The sequence below is a fragment of the Giraffa tippelskirchi genome, chromosome 3 (assembly GCF_054371585.1).
Source record: "Giraffa tippelskirchi isolate mGirTip1 chromosome 3, T2T-mGirTip1v1.2.pri, whole genome shotgun sequence".
Taxonomy (NCBI): domain Eukaryota; kingdom Metazoa; phylum Chordata; class Mammalia; order Artiodactyla; family Giraffidae; genus Giraffa; species Giraffa tippelskirchi.
The window spans coordinates 3,300,876-3,322,170 of record NC_137277.1 but is presented as its reverse complement, the minus strand read 5'-3'; the positions used below and the strand labels follow the sequence as shown (position 1 = coordinate 3,322,170).

General features: G+C 39.7%; 1 protein-coding gene across 1 annotated transcript in view; it reads left to right on the top strand.

Annotated features, from left to right (window-relative positions):
* The window catches only part of LOC145543544 (uncharacterized), a 677,688-nt gene extending 669,296 nt beyond the window's left edge, over window positions 1-8,392 (top strand). Inside the window, exon 5 of the mRNA XM_081585339.1 lies at window positions 7,947-8,392. Within this exon, the coding sequence (XP_081441465.1) occupies window positions 7,947-8,169 (223 nt within the window). The 3' untranslated portion in view covers window positions 8,170-8,392. The remainder of the gene's footprint in view (window positions 1-7,946) is intronic.
* The last annotated feature ends 12,903 nt before the right edge of the window (window positions 8,393-21,295 follow it).

Here is a 21,295-nt window from a genome sequence, read left to right as displayed (position 1 = left end):
GGACTGACGTTGAAGCTGAAACTCCAATATTTTGGCCACCTGATGCGAAGATCTGACTCTTTGTAAAAGACCCTGATGCTGGGAAAGATTGGGGGCAGTAGAAGGGGACGACAGAGGATGAGATGGTTGGATGGCCTCACTGACTCAATGGACATGGGTTTGGGTGGACTCAGGGAGTTGTTGACGGACAGGGAGGCCTGGTGTGCTGCAATTCATGGGGTCTCAAAGAGTCGGACACGACTGAGCGACTGAACTGAACTGAACTGAACTGAACTGTAACCTATACTGGGCTTCCCCAGTGAATCAGCGGTAAAGAACATGCCTTCCAATTCAGGAGATGCAGGTTTGATCCCTGGGTCAGAAAGATCCCCTGGAGGAGGAAATGGCAACTCACTGCAATATTCTTGCATGGGAAATCCCATGGACAGAGGAGGCTGGCGGGCTACAGCCCATGGGATTGCAAAGAGTTGAACATGCTTGAGCATGCACACGGACTACCTATGTTAGTATTTATGAAAGTATGACCCCACTGAACTCTAACCTGCTTCGAGATGATCCAAGGGTTCTTGCTGCTAAAGTGGAATTAACTTTCTTTCCTTGTGTTAAGAAAATCAAACCGCTGATGGATGAAATTGTTTCGACGTTTCCAGTGTTAGATTTTTTAATGAATAAGTCTTGCATAGTGATGTGCTATTTTATCTCTGTTAGAACTGAGTGTGTTGGAATCACACTCGCAGTATGATTATGTGTGTGATTCTTCATCATGTTGACCACATCAACAGGCCATAATATTTCACAAAAGAGATTTCTAAGCATGTGGCAAACAAAGGAGAATAAGGCTCAGATTGTACCTCAAGACAGAGCTTATTCAGAATCACATGGGTGGGGAAGAAAAAAAGCGTATACATAGTTGGTAGTCTTGCCAACACACCTTGGGGATACAGGTCATGTTCCTTCGGGGTTTATCACAAAAAGTGCCTCAGGGCATCGCAGGTATCAGAGCTCAGACATCCCTGTTGAACACAGGACTCCCTTAGAGGTGGTCTTCCTTCGGGAGTGCCCTCCGGCCTGGCTGAGCCATTCTCCAAGATGCAGTGAAGCCTGAGGTCTTCCTCCCTTCTCTCTTCTTTCATAGATGTCAGACCTAGGTTTGCTTACTCCTAGTCCTTCTCCATCTTATCCTTCAGAGGTATTTCTTCAGGAAATGTTTTCTTACTAATTCCATCTGGATCTCTGTTTCTTAGAGGACTCAGTTGATACTCTGATGCTCAGGTTTTCTGTTTCACAGAGTTCACAGTTTTAAGAGTTATCCATCTGGATACAACGGAATATTCAGTTCAGTTGCTCAGTTGTGTCAGACTCTTTGTGACCCCATGGACTGCAGCACAACAGGCTTCCCTGTCCATCAACAACTCCCAGAGCTTGCTCAAACTCATGTCCATTGAGTCGGTGATGCCATCCAACCATCTCATCCTCTGTCATCCCCTTCTCCTGCCTTCAATCTTTCCCAGCATCAGGGTCTTTTCCAGTGAGTCAGTTCTTTGCTTCAGGTGGCCAAAGTATTGTAGTTTCACCTTCAGCATCAGTCCTTCCAATGAATATTCAGGACTGATTTCTTTTAGAATGGACTGGTTGGATCTCCTTGCAGTCCAAGGGACTCTCAAGAGTCTTCTCCAACACCAGAGTTCAAAAGCATCAATTCTTCAGCACTCAGCTTTCTTTATAGTCCAACTCTCATATCCATACATGACCACTGGAAAAACCATAGCTTTGACTAGATGGACCTTTATCAGAAAAGTAATGTCTCTGCTTTTTAGTATGCTGTCTAGGTTGGCCATAGTTTTTCTTCCAAGGAGTAAGCGTCTTTTAATTTCAAGGCTGCAGTCACCATCGCAGTGATTTTGAAGTCCCCCCAAAATAAAGTCTCTCACTGTTTCCATTGTTTCCCTATCTATTTGCCATGAAGTGATGGCAATGGAATATTACTCAGGAGTTAAAAAGAATAAAATAATGCCATTTGTAGCAACATGGATGGACTGAGAAATAGTCATACTGAGTGAAGTAAGACAGAGAAGGAGAAATATTGTGCGACACCCCTTACATGTGGAATCTAAAAAAAATATTATACAAATGAACTTACTTACAAAACAGAAAGAGACTCCTAGACTTAGAGAGTGAACTTATGGGGAGAAGGATGGCAGGGAAGGGGTAGTTAGGGTGTTTGGGATGGACACGTACACACTGCTCTATTTAAAATGGACAATCAGCAAGGACCTCCTGTATAGCACGATGTTATGTGGCAGCCTTAATGGGAGGGGAGTCTGGGGGAGACTGGATACAGGCGTATGGCTGGGTCACGTTGCTGTGAACCTGAAACTGTCGCAACATTGTTAACCGGCTATGTGCCTGCTCAGTCGCTCCATCGTGTCCGACTCTTTGTGACCCCATGGACTGCAGCCCGCCAGGCTCCCCTGTCCATGGGATTCTCCAGGCAAGAATACTGGAGTTGGTTGCTATGCCCTCCTACAGGGGATCTTCCCAACCCAGGGATCAAATTGGGGTCTCCTGTATTGCAGGCAGATTCTTTATCAGCTGAACTATGGCTATACACCAATACAAAATGAAAAGTTAAAAATAAATGTGTGTTGACTATATTTAAAAAAACAGAATTATCCATCTGCAGCACAAGTAAATACAGATGGTATTATCTATATTACTGAATAAACTGTCACATAAAAAAAACTGGAAAATAATCTAATGTCACAAGTAAGTACAAAGGGATGGTGCAAGCTAATTTACAACTTGTAAATAAAATTTCTTAGAAGAAATATAGAGGAATTTTTATTTGGAGGTGCAGGGCTTGGACATACATTATAAGAACTAGAGTATATAATTGAAGTAAAATGCTCCCTATTATATAGCAAAGTAAGATATAACTTTCAAACCTCAACAGTCTGCTAACAAGTAGCTCTTCACTGTCTGTGTCATATATTCTTTTAATGAGAATAATCCGAGTTTTTAATGTCCTTTATGTTTTCCAACATCACCAGAGTTATAGCTACATATATGAACATATATATATATAAAGTGAAGACATATTCACTTCATGTGAATATGAAGTGTAGCCACATATTCAGAGGTAGCATTGTTTATAAACATTTAAATTTAGTTAAGTGTGTTTATCACCCATCTCTGCTGTGAAGCAGAGTCACTCGAGTCTCACATCACTGTGTTCAGAAATTAAGTGCTTAGAGTTGGTCCTGCATCACAGCATCAGTCCTTTTCTTCAGCCACTGATATAATTTTTTTTGAAAGTGGATCTCATTAAGCATAACCCCTCTCTCAAACTACTTCACCCTATATCTGGAAAAACGATCTTACCCAGACTTCTGTGATCTTCTAAACTGATGAAACGTGCACTAAATCTTTCTGCAAATGAAATGCCTGAACTAATTAAGCTAAAAAATAGTATTAAATACTCTTGGTCTTCTCCTCCAGCCACCCAGAAGACTTTCAGATTTTCAGCAGCCCCAGGAAAACAAGAATCTTTTCTTATTTTCAGGGTTGTGTGAGAAGGGAAATTGACTTCATATTATATTTTGCACTTCATTGGTTTTGCCTCCCCTGTTGAGAGACCCTGTTAGGACTAAAGAAAAGACATCACTTTTATGAACTGCCTATAATTCTGCATCTTTGTTGGGTTATGGAAAAGTCTGCCACTATAGAAAGCTTGTTTTCAGAGTGCTCAGTGAGGCCTGCCCAGCAGAGGCCAGCTCAGTAAATCATATCTGACAGCCTTTTGTTAAAGGACTTTCTCAGCTCCTACTGTGTCCCTCTGTATTGGCCCTAGTACATAACGCCCATGCCATACCCATCACTATTGGACTCTGTGTAGATGTTTACACGTGATGATTTTATGGTGCTGGCCAGAACTGACTTAATCTAATCCTGACTACCCTCGCTATAGACTCCACTTTTAAAAATAATTTAGAGAATCTCAGAGATCATTTAAAAAAAAAAAAGTGCTCTGAAGTGATGATATTATCGTAATTATTTTTAGTGTCTTGCTGATTAGAGATAAATGAAGGGAGATAAAACTTGAATGGTACTGCTTTTCACACAGTGTTTCCACTAACTATTGATGAAAATAAAATGATGCAAAAAACAATGCACTAAATGCATTAAAAAAATGGAATATAATTGTTTTACAATGTTATGTAAGTTTCGGCTGTACGACAACATGAATTAGCTATGCGAATGCATGCTAAGTTGCCACAATGGTGTCCAACTCTTTGTGAACCTATGGACAGTAATCTACCAGGCTCCTCCGTCCGTGGAGTTTCCCAGGCAAGAATACCGGAGTGGGTTACCGTGCCCTCCTGCAGGGGATCTTTCCGACCCAGGGAGGGCACTGTAATTATACATATATCTCATCCCTCGTGGACACATGGTAGTGTGTATATGTCAATCCTTCTCTCCCAATCATCCCACCCTCTCCTTCCCCAACTGTGTCCACAAGTCCACTCTCTATGTCTGTAACTCTATTCCTGCCCTGCAAATAGGTTTAGAGAGAGCCTCAGAGGTCCTTAAAAAAAAAAAAGTGTTCTGAAGTGACAATATTATTGTAAGTGGTTTTGGTATTTCATTGATTATAGATAAATGAAGGGAGATAAAATTTGGATGGTACTACTTTCCAGGTACTATTTCCGTTAACCTTTGAGTGAAATAAAATAATGCACACCCTTTTAAGATAAGGAAACCATTTCATCACTTTTATCAATCTCAGTAGATGAGAATGTCAGTGACTCAAATTAAGGAACTAACACATAATTTTGTTTTAATTTATTTTAAATTGGAGAATAATTGCTTTACACCATTGTGTTAGTTTCTGCAGCACATGAATCAGCGATATGTATACATACATCTCTTTCCTCTTGAGCCTCTCTCCCACCCTCAACTGTTCTTAAATAGGTTGAAAATGAAAATTGCTTCCTTGAGTAATATTACTGTTTATGTCCAAGAGGGTAGCAATGTTGCCTTGATATTTACGGAAATACAAGATCTTTCCCTTCCTTCAGCTGCTCAGATCCCCAAATCTGAGACCTCACCCTTCATTCAGCCCTAGTCCTCACACTGGACATTACTGTGCAGAGGAAAACAGACACCTGTATCTGTCAGATTGCTTTTTCATTTTACACGTCAGTGATGCCATCTCTGCGATATGAGGAACTATGTCCCCAACTGCTTACCTTTTCCCATACAGGTCATTTTCACCTAACTTTAGAGTAATGAAGAGCTTTCATCTTAATATTTACATAGTTTTAGCATCACCAAAGCCTTTATAAATGGCCAGCATTCTCAGATTTTATATATACATACAACTGTGAAATAGTTTAACTTGGTTTTCTCTAAAAGTGTCCTTAAAAAAAAAAAAAAAGAATGGAAATTGTAAACCCTGTGATCTTAGATCAATGTGGTAAAGTTATTCAGACAGTTTCTCCAAAACATTTTGCCCTTGTTGGAGAAAAACCATCAATACAGATGGTTACATTAGATGGTAATGTTATAAGGTGATTAGCTCTTAGGCAGTCAAGAGAGCTATGGACATAAACCCACAAATATGGTTTCCTTTGCTGATGGCTCAGTGTCTATGTCAAAAATCCTGATGCAGTAGTTTATCTCTTCTTTCAGCTTTTTATGTAACAAAATTATAACAGTTAAATTGCACAGAAGCCAAAGCATACATAACAGATTGCTCTAATGCCAGCTGGCTGGGAGTGAATCATTTCAGACTCTTTTTGAAGTTTCAGAGTTTCACATAAAAGGCTATTAAGGTGTTGTCTCCGAGAGGAAGCCACGTGGCTCATGGAGGCAATTACGTCTACAATTCAGGCAAAGAAACACTGTTATTAAGGAAAACATCAGTATTTGACGCTTGTTTCTATTTTTTTCTTGCATGATTCATTCTTGCTGCCTCCATTGATTTGATGATACAGAAAATATTTACTTTCTTTCTCATTTCTAACAGTAATTGCAAATCAAGAGCTGAATTAGGGCCACTTCTATGCAATCAAAATATCACCAAAAATCAGCTCCCCAAACGGCCTGCTGCTCCAAAGAAAAACTTAAGTGCCCAAATGGAAACTTTCAAAACTTCATTCTATGCTTTGCATTTCTGATATCAGGTGAGCCACTGAGCCTTTAAAAGCTTTTTAAAATTTCACTTATTTATTTTAGTGTTGGCTGTGCTGGGTCTTCAGTGCCGCATGGGTTTTCTTCCAGCTGCGGCGAGCAGGGCTCCTCTCTGGTTGCGGTGTGTGGGCTTCTTATGCGGTGGTTCCTCATGTTGAGGAGCACAGCCTGAGGCCGTGTGCTCAGGAGTTGTGGCCCCCAGGCTCTAGAGCATAGGATTGATATTTGTGGTGTACGAGCTTAGTTGCTCCTTGGCATGTGGAATTATCCCAGATCAGGGATCAAACCCATGTCTCTTGCATTGGCAGGTGGATTCTTACCACTGGACCACCAGGAAAGTCCCCTTTTCAAGCTTTCTGAGCCTTAAAACAGAGACCTGTCTTTTCTAAGTCATGGGGTTGTTATGGGGCTCAAATGAGATAAACGACGCGGAAGCTGTGTGTTACACTCCATGTAAACATCACTTGTTAAATCGATATAAAACATACGTTGTCTTGTTCGATATCATAAATAACCCCCAAACTCTTTTTTATAAACTACATTCACTCTTTATTTCTAGTAATACTTTACAATAGTCAGAAAGGGAATAAGAACTTAAATTAAAATGGTGCATAAAGTGTTATTTGCTTAATCGTGTCTGACTCTGAGATCTCAAGGACTGCATCCCACCAGGCTCCTCTGTCCATGGGATTCTCCAGGCAAGAACCCCGGAATGGGTTGCCATTCCCTTCTCCAGGGTATCTTCTCGACCCAGGGATCCAACCCCAGTTTCTTGCATTGCAGGCAGATTCTTTACTGTCTGAGCCACAGGACGTACTCTGCTATAAATAAAATATGTTGAATAATTGTTTAGAGCAGCCCAGGCACCAAATTCTCCCTGCTTCCTGTTTTTATCAATAGTTTCATTGGACCAGACCTATGCCTATTCATTTACTTATTGTCTCTGCTTTCACACTCTAAGGGTGGACTTGAATAGCTGCGACAGAAACCATATGGCCTGCAAAACCAAAAATACTTATTATCTAGCCCTTTACAGAAAACTGTGGCCAACGTGGGAACAAAGCGCTTTCGCAGGAAACCCCCTCTGCATCTATTCAATATTTCGGAGATGCGTTTTACAAATCTTGCTTAAGCTATCGCAACTTTTTAGGCAAGTGTACAATGTTGTAGACACACACACAAAATGTGTGTTTGCCTATAAACGTGCACCTTGTCTGACTATAAAAATTTGGTTCCATTCAAAGGCTTAAGCATTCTGACACACGGCCAGCGTGATTCCATGGTGACACTGAGAGCAGCGCTCGCCTCCCAAATGAAGCCAATTGCAGCTGTCATCCACTGTCACTTCGACTTAATTATGAAAAGAAAGACAATTGCTTTTGAGGGCACAGAACATTGGAGATTTGAAGATAATTGTGATGAAACGATTCTGCCTAGAAAACTAGTAACAGTACATGATTTTTATTGTGTGCCTGTCAATGCAAAAATCGGACTGTCAAGCCCACTTTAAACATGGATACACATCCTAGGAAGTTTGCTTGCGGCTTCAAATTGGTAAACCGAAACAAAACACACACCTGCAGAGGCGTGGGCAAGTAAATAACTTTGACGCAAAAGACAGAAAGCAACTTTTTTTTTTTTTAAGGGAAATGCTTGTGGCAAAAAAAAAAAGATGGAGCTTTTTAGGAGTAGTATTCTGTATAGTTATTTCCACGTTGAAGAATATCATCCTTGGCTTTCTTTTCTCTGCACAGATGTTCATCTGCATCCCATCTTCTCCGAATATTCAGCATCTTTGGCACCCGCTCTTCATCTCAACTGTGTGTTCTTCCTCTGGGCCAAACTCCAGTGTCACAGATGTGCAAAGATAGAGGAAGCAGAGAGACTATAAAGGATGGAAAAGTCGGAGCTCGAATTTATCAACAGGTCCTTCTGGGGACTGTTTATTTCCCTAAACTCCCACCTGTGCCATTATAAGTCTAATAGCCAGACAGATTTGGCAGCAAATCTCTACTCTGTGAAGGAAATTTTAGGAATTAATGCTTTACGGAAATAAGCCTTATAAAAGCCGATCGTAGGATAAACCACCCACAAGCGCTCTATTTATTTACAGGGTTTGTGCGGACAAGGGAAATATAAATTCAAAATCCAACTTGCCCTGAAGTAAACTGGAGAAACCAATAAAATCAATAGAATCGTGCTTTTTATATTACTACCGTCTCTTGAATCCAGTCCTGGAGGGCATCAACAAGCCATTCGCAGTTCTCCTGTCCCGGCGGACGTGTAGACTCTGGTCAGCGGCCTTCTCACTAACATTCATACATTTTCACTTTTTCAGTCTCTCAAGTTTACCGATGAGAAACTCCATGTTGCTCTTTTTTTTTTTAAATTAAACCCTGGGTTTCCTCTTTGCATAAATGTGGGCTATATTATCTTGTACTTCACCCATACTTTGTTTTATCATGGTCTCTGTTTTTCATTCTCTATGATAAGACTTGGCTTTTTTTTTTTTTCTCTCAAGTGCCAGATAAGATCTCTGTCACAACTCAACTCTGTAATTCTAGCACAAAGCAGCCATAGACAGTATGCAAATGAATAGGTGTGGCGCTGTTCCAGTAAAACTCCACACAAACAGTCAGCAGGCTGGGCTGGGCTCCCAGGCCCTCTTTTGATAATTCTCCTGCACCAGACTGTGAGTTTCGGAGCACAGCGCCATTTCCCATGTCATTGTTTGCATCCAGCCATATTTTTCTTCAGCCTGAAGAAATCCTTTCAACATCCTTAAAATGTTGATGGCAATTAATTCTCCCTGCCTTTGTTTGGATGGAATCGTCTTTATTTCTTCATCAGTTTGGAAGGGGACTTTCAGTGGCAATAGAATTCTAGGTCAGCCTTTTTTCTCCCATCATTTTAAAGATGTTATTTCATTGTCTTCTCGAACACTGATGAGAAATCAGTTGATTCCATACAATAAACCCAAATCCCCAAAGGAATTCTCTCTTTTGCTCTGGCAGATTCTAAAATTTCTCTTTGTCTTAGCTTTTGAGTACTATGATTTGGGTACACCTAGATATAGTCCTTTTTGTATTTTTTCTACTCAGTATACATTAAACTCCTTGGATATACTTTTTTTTTTTTAACCCAGAAGGGTGGGAAATTTCTTTAAAAACATGTCCTGCCTCCTTCCTGTATTGGACTCCAATTATTGGTGTGTTGGAACCACTTTGTAATTCTACACAGGTCCCTGAGGCTCTGTAGCATTTTGTTCACTAGACTTCCCTGGTGGCTCAGATGGTAAAGAATCCGCCTGCAGTGCGGGAGATCCGGGTTTGATCCCTGGGTTGGGAAGATCCCCTGGAGGAGAGCATGGCAACCCACTCCAGTGTCCTTGCCTGGAGAATCCCATGGACAGAGGAGCCTGGCGGGCTGCAGTACATGGGGTCACAAAGAGTCAGATATGACTGAGTGACTGAGCATAGCACAGAGAGGCTCTGTTAATTTTCTTTCAATTTTTCCCTCTGATTTTTAAAATAGACATTTTTCTGTTGATCAGTATTCAGATTTACTAACCCATTTGTAATCAGTCTCCCTACTACTCTTAAGCAACTCAGTGATTTTTTTTCATTTTAGATGTTGGATTTTTTTTTTTATGTTGTTCAAAACTCCCCCATTTTCTTTTTTATTACAGTTTGAATTTCCCTCTTGAGACTTTTCATCTGTTCATTCATTAGTATTGCTTTTCCTTTAAGTCCTTGAGCTTAAAAAAGTTCTATCAGTTTACTACTACACCTAGAATATTGTATAATCTATTAATATTGATCATCTTTTAAAAGCCACATTTTCCTGCACTTACTTGTCTAGTAGTTTTTATTACAATGGAAAAGAATATTAAAAAGAATGTATATATATATATATATATATATATATATGTGCATATTTGAATCACTTTGCTATACAGCAGAAATTAACACAACATTGTAAATCAACTATACTTCAATCAAATTAAAAAGTAAGAATTTCCCTTAAATATTCTTCATAGATATCTGCTTTTATCATTTCACACCTTTTAACTGATTTCTGTAATAAAGTGACTGGTGGAAGCCACCAATTCTTATTCATTTATTTAATAAGCATCTACTATGTTTGTCTGTATTTAAAGGGAAACAAAAAAACAGTAGATAAAAATACAATAATATTAACATAAAGTGAGCAATAAATTCTGGCAGAAAATTGTTACAAAGCTGAAATGAATAAATGTCCTTGAGAATTTGGGATGAAATGAACAGAGGAGGCAATGGATTTACATCAGAGAAGTGGAAAGATTGTTATCTAAAAAATTGCAAAAATATCTGATGAGAAAAAATATGGGGGAGGTAATACGCATATTTGCATGTTTTTATTAGGCTTGTTTGTGATTCTGGAAATCAACAACACAGAGGTCTATCATACAAAAATTTGGTAAGGAATTAGTAGACCTGTGTGGACAGAAAGACAGAACAATATTTTGTCACAAGATCTAAGGTGGGCTGGATATAAGGGACAATTTTCTGAAGATCAAATTGCAGCATGTGAGGAAAATGGGCACATGAATCTTGCAGCTTTATTCTGAAATCTAGCATGAAGTGAGTCTACTTCAAAGGACATTTTAAAAGACATTTAGAGACTTGCTATCAGTCTAGTGGTGGTTAAGACTCTGTGATTCCAATGCAGGGGTATGGGTTCAACCTCTGGTTGGGGAACTAAGTTCCCACATGCCATGCAGTACAGCCAAAAACAATTTTTAAATGAATTAAAAAAAAATGAATGTTTTAAAAAATAAATAAATAAAAGGCATTTAGATGGTTGAAACAAAATAAAGTCAAGGAAAGCAAAAACTTGAAGTAAGTCCCAAGAGAGGAGAGAAAACATTTAGACAACAGATAGACTGGGCCAAGAATAGAACTAAGCCATTTTGTAGTATAGAAAATATTAGAACACGATATACATAAGAGGTTTATAGTTATTTGAGGAAGTAAAAGGCTGATTAAGGTTTGAATATATTACCTTGAAATGATTGAAAATAAACTTAATAAACATCAAAGCTGATATCAACACATGTCAAAGGACTGTAGAGTATTAACTGGAGAGACTGTATTACACTGGGTAGAGCATATTAATTGTATTATACAGAAATTTCCAAGATATTTATCCATGGCATTTAACCACTTTATTGAAAAACAGAAAGACACATTCATCATGGAATGAAAATAATTCACACTTAAAGTACATAAGACCCTTCACATAAAATGTCAGATAGATACTGGCTTACATTCCTATATTGAATTTCTCAGCTATTCATTTGCACTTGGTGCCATTATCACTGCACAGCACCATACAATTTATTGACCAGCAGTAAAATGCATTTAGCATAATATGATAAAAATTATGGAAGATGCGATAACAATCATATCTGAAAATATGTCCCAAACCATTTGATGAAAACCTCCATTGTTATAATACACAAGGACAGGGGTTAAAATGTCTAACAGTGGAATATATGAGGGCAATTGTTATTTAATCAAGTCGTGTCTGACTCGTTGCAACCCTGTGGACTGTAGCCCACCAGGCTCCTTTGTCCATGGGATTCTTCAGGCAAGAATACAGGAATGGGTTGCCATTTCTTTCTCCAGGGCATCTTCCAAATCCAGGGATTGAACCTGGGTCTCCTGCATTGGCAGGCGGATTCTTTACCACTGAGCCACCAGGGAAGTCCCTATAAGGGCCTGGTGTGCCTTAAAAATACAGAGAGAGAAACAACAACAACAAAAGAATTGATATACATATATGTGTAACTGGTTACTTTGGTTGTTTTTTTTTTTATAAATTTATTTATTTTAGTTGGGGGCTAATTACTTTACAATATTGTAGTAGTTTTTGCCATACATTGACATGAATCAGCCATGGCTTTACATGTGTTCCCCTTCCTGGACCCCCCTCCCACCTCCCTCTCCATCCCATCCCTCTGGGTCATCCCATTGCCCCGGCCCTGAGCATTTGTCTCATGCATCAAACATGGAATGGGTTACTTTGTTGTACAGAAGAAACCTATACAACATTGTAAATCAACTATACTTCAATAAAATTTTTTTAAAAATTAAATGGTTTTTAAAAAGAATCTCTTTTTAGTACTAAAAAAATAAAAATAGCTCAGTGTTAGATTTACACATCCAGGGATTCATTCTCACCAGGTTTATGATTTCAGTTAGCAGCATGCGTGTGTGTGTGTGTGTGTGTGTGTGTGTGTGTGTGTGTGTGTGTTAAGTCACTTCAATCATGTCCAACTCTTTCAACCCCATGGACTGTAGCCCGCCAGGCTCCCCTGTCCATGGGATTCTCCAGGCAAGAACACTGGAGTGGGCTGCCATTTCATCTTCCAGGGGATCTTCCCGACCCAGGGGATGAAACTTATGTCTCTTATGTCTCTTGCATTGGCAGGTGGGTTTTACCACTAGCACCACCTGGGAAGCCCTATATCCTCTTAATAATAATAATAACTGTGCTAATTATTAGATCTAACTATTATGTAGATTGTACACTTAGTTGGAGTCTGGCATTGAGCTAAGCTTTCCAAATGTGTGTGGTGACTTGCTGTGCATGTCTTTCAATGCACACAACAGTTGAAAGAAGCAAGTACTACTCTTCTGACAGTTTTAAGGGAAAGAAACCCAAAACAAACATACAATAAACTATATTTCAAAGCAGAAGTTAGCTGGGCTAAGGTTCAAATCAACTAATACATAAGCCCATGATTTTCATCATAAGTTACATTCGTCCTCACACATTAGGGACTTTATAGGACTGACCTGAGAAATAGATTCTCCAAGACACAGAGCTGGAGATGGTTCACCAATACAAAGAATTCCATCATTCAACCTAGCACAGTCTACTTGGGATATTAAAAGCCCTGTTGAGAAGCAAAATTCAAAGGAAAGAAGACTGTTTTCAGCCTGTGGTCGGTTGCATGAGGTTCCGTTATGCATCCTGCAAAAGGCCAGTTACATGCATCTTACCTAGTTAAGCAGTGCATGCACGTCATATGTGTATGCATTTGTGTGTGGGTTGGAGCAGGATGAGGGTCTTTTTTTTTCCCCCTTTCTTTTCCTCTTTATTTTCTGCAGGCAAGAGTTGGATGCCAAGCCTATTTACAGAGTTCAGCTTTGGGGTCGTGAGAATTTTGCTGCATACAACCGACAGTCTTATGTTCCTGCAACTCACAAAGCTTGTATCTGCTTCGTTCTCTCTTTAGTGCCATGAATCTTGACCTCTTCTTCTTGACCTGACCCAAGTATCACTGAGAATCAGAGAGGAGAGTCTGGACACTGACAGAAACTCAGCTTCTTACCTGAGCTTTATGGCTGGAACACATTTGGCAATATTTTGGTGAGATTTGCTGCAATAGGATCTATTCAGGCAGTCTGATAATAGTCTTTTTTTTTTTTTTTTTTTTTTGAGCTAGCTAGTTCTCTGGAGATCAATATAATAGGAGTTTTGGAGAGAGAGAGACAGCTATTCTGAGGTTTTGCTGCAATCCAACAACAAAAAAATATCATAAGAATGATAATTTAATAGTCTTAAATATGATTTCCCTGATTTCTGTCAGACACTGTTCAAACCTACATCAGTAAATTTGTGGTTTCGATTGACAACTTTAAAAGTAAATTAATAAAGAAATTCCCATAGGGGGAAAAATACTCTATACGGGACAAAGATCTAGAAAAAGGCTTTCTTAACTAGAGGTCAAAAACAGTCCAGACCACAGTTTCCAGCATTGGGTGTATTGTATTCTCAGGCAGTTAATGACTTCAGGGCAGCAACTAGTTTTCAGTAGCAAAAATGAGAAGGAAAAAAATATATATATGTATATATAGATGATCTTCAATGTACAAACAAGCTGTTTTGGATTTGTTTTTATGTCAGCTTTTTGAAACTTGGAATATGGTTTTCCCAGTGGAAACAGTGATATAAATTGTGGTTAGGTTCTTAAGACAGTCAACAAAGCATCTATTTAACTAATAGTACATTTGAAATATAGTATTAACAACATTAATCCTAGGTCCAGGTCTCAATGGCAAGGGGCTATGGTGAACCCTGTATGAAGGCATATGGAAAATGGATTTCTTCCTCTTTAATGATGAAATAGTCAAAGCTATGATTTTTCCAGTAGTCATGTACAGATGTGAGAGTTGGACCATAAAGAAAGTTGAGCACAAAAGAATTGATGCTTAGGAAGTGTGGTGCTGAAGAAGACTCTTGAGAGTCCCTTGGATTACAAGGAGATCAAACCAGGTCATCCTAAAAGAAATCAATCCTGAGTATTCATTGGAAGGACTGATGCTGAAGCTGAAGCTCCAACACTTTGGCCACCTGATGGAAAGAGCCTTTTCCACTCATTGGAAAAGACCCTGATGCTGGGAAAGATTGAGGGTAGGAAGAGAAGGGGCAACAGAGAAAGAGGTGGTTGGATGGCATCACTGACTTGATGGACATGAGTTTGAGCAAACTCCAGGAGACAGTGAAGGACAGGGAGGCTTGGCATGCTGCAGTCCATGGGGTCACAATGAGTTGGACACAACTTAGTGACCGAACAAAGATGAAATACTGAACCATCCTAGACACTGCAAAATAGCATTTGTTAATAACTTTTAAAAATAGAACATTTTTTGTCTTTTGAAACATAAGAAAATTCAGCATCACACACAATAAACCAAAAATAATCATTATTAGTATGTGGTGAAAAAAATTAAAAAGGTGGTTACACACAAAATGCATGGTAACAATTAGCTATCTATATATGAAAAACTTTGGAAAAATATACACACATTTTTATGTGTATAAGTTATTTCCTGCAAAGATATCTATGATGGTTTTCCTAGGATAAATGCTTCAAACTGCACACACCAAGACAGAATATCTTCTTTTTTTAATTAATTTTCATGGAAGAATAGTTGCTTTACAATGTTATATTAGTTTCTACTGTACAGCAAAGTGAGTCAGCTATATGTATTCATATATCCCCTCTTTGTAAAGTTTCTCTCCCATTTACGTCACCACAGAGCTCTGGGTAGAGTTCCCTGAGCTGTACAGCTGGTATATATGTATGTATACACAATGGGCTACCACTCAGTCATAAAAAGGAATGAAATTGGGTCACCAAGAGTCAAACACAGCTGAGTGATTGAGCATGCACACATATCTTGAGGAGCGAAAGTCTGTTTACAGTATTCCTTACCCAGAATTCCAGGTACCCAAAAGGGCTTATTCAAAAGAACAGTTAAAATAATGGATCACTAAATACATGGTGACTGGACATGAGGAATTAATGAGAAAAGTGTTAACTGATAGATTTTAAATTGTCTTTTTTTAAATTAAAATTAAAAATAAATTTTTTTAATTAAAATCGTCTCTTTTGTGGTTGTCAGTCACAAAGTCATGTACAAGTCTTGCGACCCCATGGACTGTACAGCCCATCTGGCAAGAATAATGGAGTAGGTTGCCATTTCTTTCTCCAGGGGATCTTCTTGACCCAAGGCATGAACCCATGCCTCCTGCTTGGCAGGCAGATTCTTTACCACTGAGCCACCTGGGAAGCTCTTTATTTACGTCTTGACTTAGCCCATTTCTAGGACTTAATCAGAGATGTGATCAAAGATTTAGCCAAAATGGATTCATCCAGGATTGTATAAAATGTAGAACAAAATTAGACACAAATGCCAAGTATAATAGATTCATGTGAAGTAATAAACACTCTTAACATATCCCATATGAGCATCCCTAATGACACACAGAATAGTAGTTGACACAGTTAAAGGAAGACAGAAGTCAGAAAGCTCACGTCCTCCTAGATTAGTTAGAATCAGCTTCTGAGAGAGATCCATCCACCAAACTGCAAGCACTAATCATGTTGGTATTGACTGTAGATACCAGTTCAAATGTTCTGCTTTTGACTTTGCTTCATAATGAGTGTGCACATCTCTCAGAACCACAATACATTTTGATGACGAGATCTTACAATCAGAAGGCAATAATAAACTCTGAGCCTAAATGTAGGAAATTTTGTCAGGAGGAAACAAGCTGCAGAAAAACAAAAATTCAGACCGCGTCCTTGATCCTTAAAAAACAACAGTCCTGATTTTCTCCTCTGCCGTTTCCCTCCTTCAGGCTGCAGGTGCTCGGTTCTGTTTTTCAGCTTCTATCACACAGAATAAAAATAAATAAATAAAGACACACAGGCCCCCTGTCATTGCCATGCTCAGCAACAAGCGTTGCAACTGGGGTTTATGAGGTCATAAATTATTGTTCCCTGTCCTGGCAAGTAGCTTTTTTTCTGAAAGGCCACATCCGGTCTGTGGGGCACCAGCTTTTATTATGCATTTCATATTGAAACAAAGGTCAAATTAATTGACCTTATCTATGTGAAAAACCAGCTGGTTGCCTAGAGAAATAAAACCTTTTACAGAGACTTTGGGACAAGTAAACAACAGGAAAATTCAATCCAATGGCAGCTGGAACCTCCAATTAGAAAGAGAATTAATCTGGAGGAATTGAATTTTTTAAGCATCAGCTGAGAATCGATAACAATTGCATTTTTGCTCCAGGAACAAATAGAGTCAAGGAGATTCCAAAAGTCATCTGTCTCTTCATAGATTTTTCTCATGTTTCTGTACATATTACAGGTATTTTTTTTTAATATGGATCATTTTTAAAAAGTCTTTATTGAATTTGTTACAACATTGCTTCTGTTTTATGTTTAGCTTTCTGGCCTCGAGGCATGTGGGATGTTAGCTCCCTGACCAGGGATCAAAGGCACACCTGCTGCTTTGGAAGGGGAAGTCTCAACCACTAGACTTCCAGAGCAGTCCCTACATACTACCCTTTTGAAGAAAGGAGGCAGAGAAGTTACAGGCTGTCCCTTTTTAAATGCAAAGGTCAAATGTGCATGCATGCTCAGCCGTGTCCAACTCTTTGCTACTCTCTGGACTGTAGCCCGCCAGGCTCCTCTGTCCATGGGATTCTCCAGGCAAGAATACTGGAGTGGGTGGCCATTTCTTTCTCCAGGGGGTCCTCCTGACCCAGGGATCAAGCCCGTATCTCCTCTATTGCAGGCAGATTCTTTACCACTAGCACTACTTGGGAAGCCCAAGGTCAAATGAAGCAACCCTTTATATAACTAAAGCATCAAGAGACTGAAAGAAATCATTTTCAACCTAAAAGAATCATGGTTAAATAAAGGTTTTATTTTCCCCAAAGAAACACAAAATAGATATTCTATGCCTTCTGCATTTCCTAGTTAGTTTCTATATCAGCAGAAAGACTAAGAAAGACAGTGTAGGGACCCAACAGCATAGAAGAGGAGGGTAATTTATTTTCCTAAAACATCATGCCTCCTTTTGCTCATCCACTGAATGGGATAATAATTCTCACCCTCATCATGTTTGTGGGAACCAACAAGGGAAATGTATATCTTAACACCTGCTGCTGCTGCTGCTAAGTCGCTTCAGTCATATCCGACTCTGTGACCACATAGACGGCAGCCCGCCAGGCTCCCCTGTCCTGGGATTCTCCAGGCAGGAATACTGGACTGGGTTTCCATTTCTCTCCAATGCATGCATGCATGCTAAGTCGCTTCAGTCGTGACCAACTCTGTGCGACCCCATAGAAGGCAGCCCGCCAGGCTCCTCTGTCCACAGGATTCTCTAGACAAGAATACTGGAGTAGGCTGCCATTTCCTCCTCCAGGAGATGTTCCTGACCCAGGAATTGAACTGAGGTCTCCTGCAGCTCCTGCATTGCAGGCGGATTCTTTGCCACTGAACCACCGGCAATCTTGCTATCTCTTATTTTAATCTCTAAGCAAACTGTAAGACTTTCCTGTGGGGGAAAAATTATTCTGAATTATCTCATATGTAAACAAAATGAGCCAATTGGGTTCCACGGATGAGGTTTTCAGGCAGAAGCAAAGCCCACATCAGATGGAAGGACGGCCGCTCAGCCATCCAGGATGGGAGAGATTAAGCCACAGACAGCACATGTGCTTGGGGTGACACGGACAAAGTTAATGGCTGTGAAAAAGGGTTTGAACTTTGAGCAGAGGTCAGAAACAGGGTGATTTAGTGGCTTCAGTCAACAGACTCTCGGTGAGGGAAAACAAAATTTGGTTTGATTTTGACCAGGAGGTAGAGAACATCAATAAAGTGTTCAGGGCTCAAATGTAAGATCAGGGCCCACTTGGAAAGTGAACTATGTGTAAAAGTCAGTTTGTTTTTATAGTCAATAATAATTATACTTTTGAATTTCACACAACCTGGGATGTACTTTTAGAAATGAGGACATAGAGGTGAGTTATTCAGTCAAATACAAAAAAAAAAAAAAAGCAAAGGAGGACTTCCCTGGTGATCCAGTGAGTAAGAGTCCACCCTTCCAATCACCAAGTCACAGGTTTGATCCCTGGTCAGGAAACTAGGATCCCACATGCCAAGTGGTTTGAGCAAAATATAAAAATTGAAAAAAATAATAAAATAAAGCTATTGATTTTAGAGCTGGGTGGAGAAGAGGTCAAGAGCAAATTAGATGCTTTGGAAAATAAGAATTTTATTTCTATTTTTCTATAGAAGTAATAACAAAAATTCTCTCCACTAAGTAGAAAGAGTTGATGCCACAATCTCTAGAAACCCGTGCACAGATGAGCCCTTAGAAAGGGTCTCATGGGAAATGTACGAATGGATCTTAGGCCTCAAGGTGGAGCCAGCCGTTGACTTGTCAGCTTCACTATATTAATTTGGAGAAGGTAATGGCAGCCCACTCCAGTACTCTTGCCTGGAAAATCCCATGGACGGAGGAGCCTGGCGGGCTACAGTCCAGGGGGTCACAAAGAGTCAGACACGGCTGAGCAGCAAATGCTGCTCAGCAGATGATGATGCATCAGAGATGTTTGCATTTTTTATGAGTCTTGGAGAAGAGCCAACCTGGTATCTTTTGTGACTTAAAGAGACCATCTTGGGGACCAGGGGCTCATCAGACTCCTTGGGTCTCCAGCTTCCATGTTTCCTGGTGAAAAGCAGGAACGTGCGTCAGTTGCTTTGACTCCGAGGACCCCAGGAACCGTCAGTGAACCGGGAAGCCCCCACATCTGGCTCCAGCTTGCCCTTGTTTGCTTTCAGTTCTGCACAGACGACCACCCCGGCTGCCAGCTCGGCGATGGCGCAGGCTTCTGCAGGCCCGGCCAGGGAGGTGCGGGCGCGGCAGGCTCACCTGGTCCAGGCCGAGGTCGCTGCCGTTTCAACTGGCCTTTGTTTCTGTTAGTGTGAGCCCTTTGGAAAGAGGTTTCCGTGGCAACAAGCGCACATTCATCATCATTTCTCCTCTGCTTACTCCTCCTCCATCAGCTGTAAACTACGTCCCAGCAAAGGAACCTCTGTTCTCCATAGAGAGGCCTCCACACACTCACCCTTACAGAACAGACACTTCTGGGGTAGATGTGGCTCCGGTAACAATTTACTGTGCACAGAACTTGTGTAACTTGATGGCAGTTCAGATGGTTTCTCTTCTAAAAAAATTATCTTCCCTCAAGAAGAAAAAATTGGGTCAAGGAGCAAATGCTCAAACAATCTTAGACAATAATTAAGTACAATGAGTTTCACTTAAAAATGAGTAGGTGAAAACAAACATACGTTATAATGATCAGGTAGCTAATAGTTAAAATCACGAGCTACATTAGTTTTTCAGAAACTCATTAATTTGGGGAGGGATTGTTCTTATTCTTATTCCAGAAATCCATTACTTTTAGTTTTTTTTATTAGCATATATATATAGAACTGAAAATAAGTCAATCAAGAAATGTGCCTTAAAAAAAAATAAACCAATACCATTTCCACCTTATTCCTTTTCTTCAAAAAAAACCTATGTTTTGGGGGGGGGTGGGTGCGGCAGGACTGTGATTCCAGACACACAGCAACTAGTAAAAACTAGCAAAACACAAAAGCTAGTAAAAAAGTGCAATTTTAATTTATTGGCCATCTCCAAACTAGATGCATTTCTAAATATAAATGACAGAATGAAATGCTATTTTTTCATATACTTGTTACAAAAGCCTTGAAGTTGAAAGCAGCTACAATTTTTTGCTGTAAAAAAAGAAGCAAAACAAAAACAGGACAGCAGCAAAGGCAATCAAGATTTATGCTTTCTTCCTTTTATCTGTAAAATATGTAAAAGACAACATCTACAGGATGTTGCTGTCTTACCAAACACGATCGTCCAACAACTGACCGAAAGTTGTCCAATGACTGGCAAGGAATTTTCTTGTAACAGTATTTATTGATTAATTATTATAGGGAAATTGATGTGCTGTGCTTAGTTGCTCAGTTGTGTCTGACTCTTTGCGACCTCATGGACTGTAGCCTGCCAGGCTCTGTCCATGGGATTATCCAGGCAAGAACACTGGAGTATATTGCCATTTCTTCCTGCAAGGGATCTTCCCATCCCAGGGAGGGATCGAACCCGAACCCACGGCTCTTGTGTTGCTGGCAGATTCTTCACCTGCTGAGCCATCGGGGAAGCAATATTGCTGGTAGTTTTCTCTGAGTATTGAGTACTGAGTATTGAGACTTGCCTGGGGGGTCCAGCAGTTAAGACTTCACCTTCCGATGCAGGGAGTGTGGGTTCAATCCCTGTTGGGAGAGCTAAGATCCCAAATACCTCGCGGCCAAATAACAGAAACATAAAACAGGAGCAACATTGTAACATATTCAATAAAGGGTTTAAAAATGGTCCACATGAAAAAAAGTCTTGAAAAGAATGTGTTGACTTTATTACTCCTTTCCTGGTCTATGGATTTTCCTTACAATTGAGAGAGGAAAAATCAGTATCTTTAAACTTGAAAAGCAGGTAAAGAAGCATTTTGCATACAACACATATCTAAAAGCTTATATAATTCAGAAAATGGACCAGAGTGAATCATTATTTATGTATTTCAGTTTGCCAGCATCTAAGGCAAATAGATATTTATAAATATTTATTTATAATAAATAAGCAAGTCAATATCTGTCAAATGATAGCTGAATCACTATTTT